Source organism: Macaca mulatta, chromosome 11, assembly GCF_049350105.2.
Source record: "Macaca mulatta isolate MMU2019108-1 chromosome 11, T2T-MMU8v2.0, whole genome shotgun sequence".
In the NCBI taxonomy this organism is placed as follows: Eukaryota; Metazoa; Chordata; class Mammalia; order Primates; family Cercopithecidae; genus Macaca; species Macaca mulatta.
This window is the reverse complement of record NC_133416.1, coordinates 13,604,770-13,612,565: the sequence shown is the minus strand read 5'-3', so window position 1 is coordinate 13,612,565 and position 7,796 is coordinate 13,604,770. Positions and strand designations below refer to the sequence as shown.

Below are 7,796 nucleotides of genomic sequence, written 5' to 3'. Positions count from 1 at the left end.
TATTCAAGGATATGGATTAAATGGTGGAATTCCATAGAAGCACCAGATTCAGTTTTGTTTCCATGGGTCTAAAAGTCCTTCAATCTTTCATAAACTTGTAAGTACTGTTTTACAATTTGATCTTTTAAAGATGTTATAAACGAAGAAGACTTGATTCCTGCTAATAAAAACAGAGTAAAATTTAAGTCATGGAATAGAATGGTGGAGCTGAGGTTAGATACTATATTTTACTAATTGTATGACATTTGAGATCCAGTGCTGCTCACTGAATTTCCCTGTGAGGAGAGTTTGTGGTGATGACCCAACAATAGACAAGCTACTATCCAAAAAAAGCTATCACAGCAAATCAATTTCCAGTTTCTTCCAAGTTGCAGGAGAAGGCTTAGACCATGATTTTAATCTCTTCTGTGACCTGAGTATTACAAAAAGAAGAAAATCACTACCATTTTCATTTCAGGTATACTAAAAATTTATAACAACTCCTTTTTTAAGAACTTCGCGTTAGGAATACGTTGTTTAGTTTCTCCATTAAAAAAATGATTTATAGAAGGAAAACTAAAGTTCATTTCTACCCCTAAAACAATAAGATAAAAACGGGTAATCAACATTGAGAATCCAATAGACAGAGGTAACAACCAGTTAAACATAAGAGGAAAGAATTAGTGAATTGGAAGATAACTACCCAGAATGAAGCATAAAGAGACCAAGGGATACAAAATATAAGGCTAGAGGGTCAGAGATATTTAAGCTACAATCAGAACAACTAACATACTTCTGGAGTTCTGGAAGATTAGAAGAGAGAAAATGGGGCAGAAGAAATGTGGATGTTTTTCCAAAAGTGATAAAATGTATCAGTTCATATATTTTTAGAAACCATCAAACTTCAGACAAGATAACTAGAATTAAATTAACATAAAATGATAGGACATCAAAGACCAATAGAAAACCTGAAAAGTAATAAGAGGAAAAGACAGATTACATTAAAGGGAATAGCAGTCTAAATGACAGCCTGATTTTCAACAGACAAAAATGAAGCTAGAGTTCAGTGGAATCATGTCTTCAGTGTATTTCAAAAGTAGTATACACCTTGATAAACAGAAACTTAAAATGATATTTTTTCAGATAAAAGAAAAATTATTATTATTTTTGTATGTAGAGTTGGAGTCTCACTCTGTTGTCCAGGCTGGAGTTCAGTGGTAGGATCATGGCTTACTGCCGTCTGGAACTCCTGGACTCAAACCATCCTCCCACCTCAGCCTTATGAGTAGCTTCACGATGCCTGGCTAAGATTTTCATTTGTTGTAGAGGGAGTTTTGCTGTGTTGCACAGGCTGGTATTGAAATCCTGGGTGCTCCTGCTCCAGCCTTAGAAAATGTTGGGATTATGGGTGTGCGCCACCCTGCCTGGCCAATAAAGGTACTTATTGAAAATATTCAGTTGAATATTCGAGAAGGAAAACAAATTAATGAAAGTGGTAAATATGTGTATAATTGTAAATGAATGTTTACTGTATAAAATAATAATGTCTTGTTTGGGTAATTATATAATTGATAAGACATATGCAAATGGCAAAAAATAGACTGGAGGTAAAGGTGACAGGAGTAAATTTAGTTAAAGTAGTTTTTGAACTTTTCTATGTCTATGAGGAGACTTTGAACAATGACCCTGTATTTCTATCCAAAAGCATATATACAAAGAAATTGAATCAATGATATATGAAAGAATACTATAGTAGAATTATTAATAACTGTTCAAAAAAGAAGCTGGCCAAATATATATTAAGGATGGATGAATCATTACAGTAAATCCATACAATGGAACAATATAGAGAAGTGAAAAAAAATCACATGTACTTGCAACTATGTGACTAAATTTCAGAAACATAATGTTGAGTCCAAGAAGCCACAAACAAGAAAAACATGTAGGATTTCATCTACACACAGTGCAAAGCAGGCCAGACCAAGCTATGCAGTTTAGGGTTGCATACCCAGGTGGTAAAGTATGAAGAAAATTAAGGAAATAATCATTATAAATTATGGATATTGCTTATCTCAGGAGGTGTGAAGAAGGGTTTAGTTGCTTGGAAAGTGGCATGGAGGTGGACCTGGGCTGTTTTCAGTGTTCCTTGTCTTGCTCTGCATCATGATTACTTGAGTGTTTATGATACACTGCGGTATTTCCCATTTTGTTTTGGTTCATTTCCAAGTGTGCATTATAATTTTAATATAAAAATTTTTAATTAAGAGAAATGTCTCATAGAAATTATCATTACTCACCTCATTATATACTGAGGGGAAAATAAACTACTTGTATACATTCTTATACAACTCTAAGAGAGCTGAAGTGAGAACTTTCTTGTTTAGTTGCAACGTGAGGAAATTTGAGACCGTGTTATCTGCCACCCCCAGATTTTTCCAAAGGATTTCTTCTAGCCATAGTTTTCTACCTCACAGGAACAAATATTTGCCATTCCCCATCCATTTTTTCTTTTGGCTCCTGAATTCCTGACACAACAAGGTTGTATGTATTTCCCACACTCTTGTTTAGCAGAGTTCGTTTATCAGTTATGTTTCTCTGCAAGAGAAACCCTCCAAAACTACATTAGACATTTATATATCACATGTTTTGTATTTCATTTTTCTAAATGAGTTTGGTGGATGACTGTGGTGATTTGAGATGGGCCAGATTCTGCATCTTGGAGGTCCTTAGAGTTTGACCAATTTAGTCTGGATCAGGTGGGGACAATCTGCCTTCATTAGTTTCTGATTCTCCTCTGGGAACAGTGTGCTAGCCAGGCGATATTCTCATTGTAAATGGAAAGAGGAAGAATCCCCAGTATGGAAGCCATCTCAAATCTCTATGCAAAGTGTAGTAATTTTCTGTTCATGAAAGTAAGTAAATGATTGAACTCCAAGTTCAGGGGAAAGGCAATCTTCCTGTGATGGGAGGATGCTGCAAGATTATATATGAAAGGGTTTGGTAGTCAGGAATACTTATAAAATTGCTGAATATTTTAATTAAATAATAAATATTTAAACATTAGGCTTCGGAGAAACTTTACCAAAGACCTAAGAATTAGAGATATGTTTGATAAATAAATATTATTCATGGGCTGAAAACCCTGAGTGGGAAAACAGGACTAATTTCAGCTGGACAACCTCTTGGAAACTCATTTTTTTATTTTGGAAATTATGAGAAAATAATTCATTCCATTCATAGGTGGAGGGCACATGTGTTTGTTTGTGTGTGTATTTATGAGCTTGAGAATAATGAAGTCACACAAAAGTATTAGCAGCAACCAGATCTTATGGAGTACTGGCCTGCCTGTGGTTCTCAAGTAAATCTTAGATGCTTTTGATAAAATAAGTTTGGATTCTGTGTATTTAAATCTGGCGTTTAAAAAAGACTGTATAGGTGATGATCTTAGTTATGACCAAGCTCCCTTTAAGAATTTAGACATTTACTATATGATCTCTGTATTGGGTTATAAAACTTCCCTAACAACTAAAGTCATTAACGACAAATGATGGAGAGGTTACACAAGGAAAACTTGCAAACACTGAAAGTGAATATGTCCTTGTTTGCATACTAGCACCTGAGAATTCAGGTTTCATGTCAACTTCAGTATGAATAATTCCAGTGTATAACAAGAACAGACAGCGAATGAATGAGTTAATTTGAGTTGTTTTGAAAACAAGAATGTTTTCCATAAAGACAGCATTGAACTCATCCATTAGCATGCTATGGTGATTTCTGGCTTGACACTGGTCACAACAATCAAAAGTAAAAAGAATGTCACAGCAGATACACAAATCAGGTGCATATAGAATTTAAGGTCAGGATATTCAAGCAATCACAACCAGTGATATTACACTAGCATTTAAAAAATTTCTCTTTGTCTGTTCAGATATGATAACTTTTCTGTCCATCACTTTTTCCATTCTAGTAGGGGTTATATTTGTTATTGGAAATTTTGCTAATGGCTTCATAGCATTGGTAAATTCCATTGAGTGGGTGAAAAGACAAAAAATCTCCTTTGCTGACCAAATTCTCACTGGTCTGGCTGTCTCCAGAGTTGGTTTGCTCTGGGTATTATTACTACATTTGTATGCAACTGAGTTTAATCTAGCTTTTTATAGTGTAGAAGTAAGAATCACTGCTTATAATGTCTGGGTAGTGACCAACCATTTCAGCAACTGGCTTTCTACTAGCCTCAGCATGTTTTATTTGCTCAAGATTGCCACTTTCTCCAACCTGATTTTTCTTCACTTAAAGAGGAAAGTTAAGAGTGTCATTCTGGTGACACTGTTGGGGCCTTTGCTATTTTTGGTTTGTCATCTTTTTGTGATGAACATGAACCATATTGTGTGGAGAAAAGAATATGAAGGAAACATTACTTGGAGGATCAAATTGAGGAGTGCAATGTACCTTTCAAATGTGACTGTAACCATGCTAGCAAACCTTATACCCCTCACTCTGACCCTGATGTCTTTTCTGCTGTTAATCTGTTCTCTGTGTAAACATCTCAAGAAGATGCAGGTCCACGGCAAAGGATCTCAAGATCCCAGCACCAAGGTCCACATAAAAGCTTTGCAAACTGTGACCTCCTTTCTCCTGTTATGTGCCATTTACTTTCTGTCCATGATCCTATCAGTTGGGAATTTTGAGCTGGAAAAGAAACCTGTCTTCATGTTCTGCCAAGCTGTCATATTCAGCTATCCTTCAACCCACCCACTCATCCTGATTTGGGGAAACAAGAAGCTAAAGCAGATTTTTCTTTCAGTTTTGTGGAACGTGAGATACTGGGTGAAAGGACAGAAGCCTTCATCTCCATAGATTCACGAGAGGGGCATTGTGTGTCTTCTAGCAGAAAACAAACTGGTAGTGTATGAAACATTTTCTATTTCTTACTGTGTTTTCTGTAATGTATGTGTATATGAATAATTTCAAAATGTATACCTAGAAAAGTCTTTTACCTAAAGTTAGTCTAGAAAAGTATATGTGTGTGTGTGCATTTATGTGTGTATGAAAAACTGAAGAACATTGACAATAACATGCTTTTTATTATTTTTCCACAAAAACTGCCAAACTATAGAAAATAATTCCTTAGAATTATGAAGCCATGTTTATTTTATATATGTATTTTATATTTCATTTGAAGAATTTATGTCTATTTATAATTATTAAGAACTAACAGCTTAGCTCAGGAAAATATTGCTTTTTTCTTTTGTTATGAACCACACAAATATACCACAGTGTGCTTAGAATTCGTTGTTTTAACCTACAACTTTCTGGATAATAAGGTCATTCAATTCTAAATCAATAATGAGGATATATCTTCAGGGTTTTATTCCATGACGAATTTCTATTTTATGCTTAGTAAAAAGCAATCAGAATTATTGTTAGAAAACAATGTACACAAAACAATTCGAGTGACAAGCATACGTTGAGTAAATTTTGTCTATGTCTACCATAAACTACTGATGAATGTTAGATTTAATATAAGTATGTGAATAGCTTAGAGAAAAATCTCTTCTATAGGAGGGATCGAAAAATCATTATCATGATCTTGATTGCTGTTATCAGCTTCCATATGCAGTTAGAAAAGTCATTTCTTCCAGGTTTGAATTAAAGAAATGCTTGTTTTGAAATTGAGCTCTGATGTAAATTATTATAGTATTTTTTCTAAAGCACTTCTAAGCTCCTGAATTGCTAATTATATCCTTATCTTCCATTTATCAAATTCCTTCTAAACTTCAGATAAGAGAACTGCAATCTTCCCTTTTCTAAAAAAAACTATCAATGTGAAACTACTACAGAAATTATGGAAAATAATTCAGTTAAACTTTCTGTAAATGTTAAAATAGTATCTATGAAATCTATGTATTAATTATAGGATGTGCCCTAGTGTTGTAATTTTGTTGTCAGTGGTGAAATGGAAGTGTGTTGACATATTCATTAATAGGAAGTTCCATTATAAGAAGGAAATGTACAGTTTTGTTCACAGCTAAATTCTATTTGACTGTATTAATTCTTGGTGTTATGAAATTTTAACAATGTTGTTTTAACCTTAAGATAGATCATCCCCACACCTGATTTATGTACTTTTTAAAATCATGTATCATCCTCTGTACAATGTAAGTACGCTAAAGGAAGAAATCGTGTCTGCCTGGCTCTCTGTTGAATCCCAGGACCTAGAACCCAGCACCAAGAATAGATGGTCAAAAATGATATTTTAATAAACAAATAAATGGGTGGATAAAACACATAAGTTGATGTGGTAAACCAATGAAAAGGAAACCCATCACAAAATCTGCAGTTGCATGAATTCCTCTGTTCTGGTCTCAGGTTGAGGTTACCGGCTTATCCAAGAAGAATCATTCCTCAGAGGAAAAATTTGGCTATTCCACAATTTTAGGGGAAATATCATACTAATAGAGTCTTGATGCAGCTGTATCAGGTGTCTGAATTGGAGATAAGGTAGAACATCAAAATTAGATGGCACCTATGACAATATTTTTAAGAAGCATATAAAATACTTTGATCTATTTGCATATGTATTTTTTACTGTGAATTATATATTTGTATTACGATATTTTCTTGTTGGTTATCATATAAATAATTCATTTCCTTTCAAAAAATTGAGTTAGTAATCAGCTACTTTACTAAAATATTTTTAATGTAATACCTTATATTAAAGCGATGACATTTATTTGGAAGGCAAGTTCAAGACAAAAATGGCAGGGAAATATGGAAATTGACACAAGAACAAATGTGAAACAATGTGTGGTGATGTCTGGTGTGACTCTGCTGGCAGCCACTTCACAGTGAGGTGAGAGAGACAGCACGGTGGTCATCAGATGCATGCACTTGGCTCCTAGCATTTTTCCAGACAGGCTACTAGGGCAAACTGCAGCCGGCATTAGTCCATGGAAGAGAGAGAGGAGGGAGAATGTATCTGCTCAGCTGTCATTAGTGTTGTATTTCCCATTGGCCGTGGTATTCCTGAGGCAGAACAACCATCTCTGTTGTTCTGCCTTACATCATCCAGTCCCTTGGTGGAGGTTATGGAAGTCAGACTTCATGCCCACAGTGTGGTGATGCATTCAAGTTCCAAATGGAAGGACGATCTGCATCAGGCAAGGGGTTGATGAGGGGAATGGGAGATAGTGAAGGGAATCTAGGAAAGCACGTGTCTGTGTCCAGTGCAGTCCAATCCTTTTGCCACTCAGATGTGCTCATACCCTCCAGTCATGGCTGGCTTTCAGAGCATATGACTTGCAGAGTTGCACAGGGTTTTGTGCCTAGAGGAGTGTGTGCTTATACGAACTCTATGCTTGGATTAATGTTCTGCACTTGCTGTTTTGTTTTTCAGACAGAGGATACTTATCTGCTGAAGAGGCAATGTTCTTGCACTAATTCCATAAGGATTTGCTCTCCCGTCTCCTATAGGCTTCTCAGTGACATGCATAGTGTCCTATAATGCCCACTATGCATGCCGCTAGCAGCTTTGAATTCCGCTGGATCATCTGGCACAGTGACCAGAGCAGCTTGGACCACAGCAGCTTGGACTGGAGCCTGTATCTGCGGTAGAGCCCTCTTTTGTTCTAGGTTCCACTTGAGAGCAGTAGCCTTTAGAAACTTCATTTATGAGTCAGAGCAATATTCTCAAATGTGGAATATGTTAGCTCCAAAATCCCAATAGGCTTTCAAAACATTGTGCCTCTTTTGTAGTGATAGGAAATATATGGAGAGAGCAACATGCCATTTTCTTTAAAAAAAAGATTGTTTTAACA

At 35.6% G+C, this 7,796-nt stretch overlaps 1 protein-coding gene across 1 annotated transcript; it reads left to right on the top strand.

Moving 5' to 3' along the window:
* Positions 1-3,909: 3,909 nt before the first annotated feature.
* On the top strand, positions 3,910-4,836 carry TAS2R46 (taste receptor, type 2, member 46). Its single transcript, NM_001080757.3, is given in 1 exon segment — positions 3,910-4,836. A coding segment is annotated over 1 exon segment (927 nt).
* Positions 4,837-7,796: the final 2,960 nt, after the last annotated feature.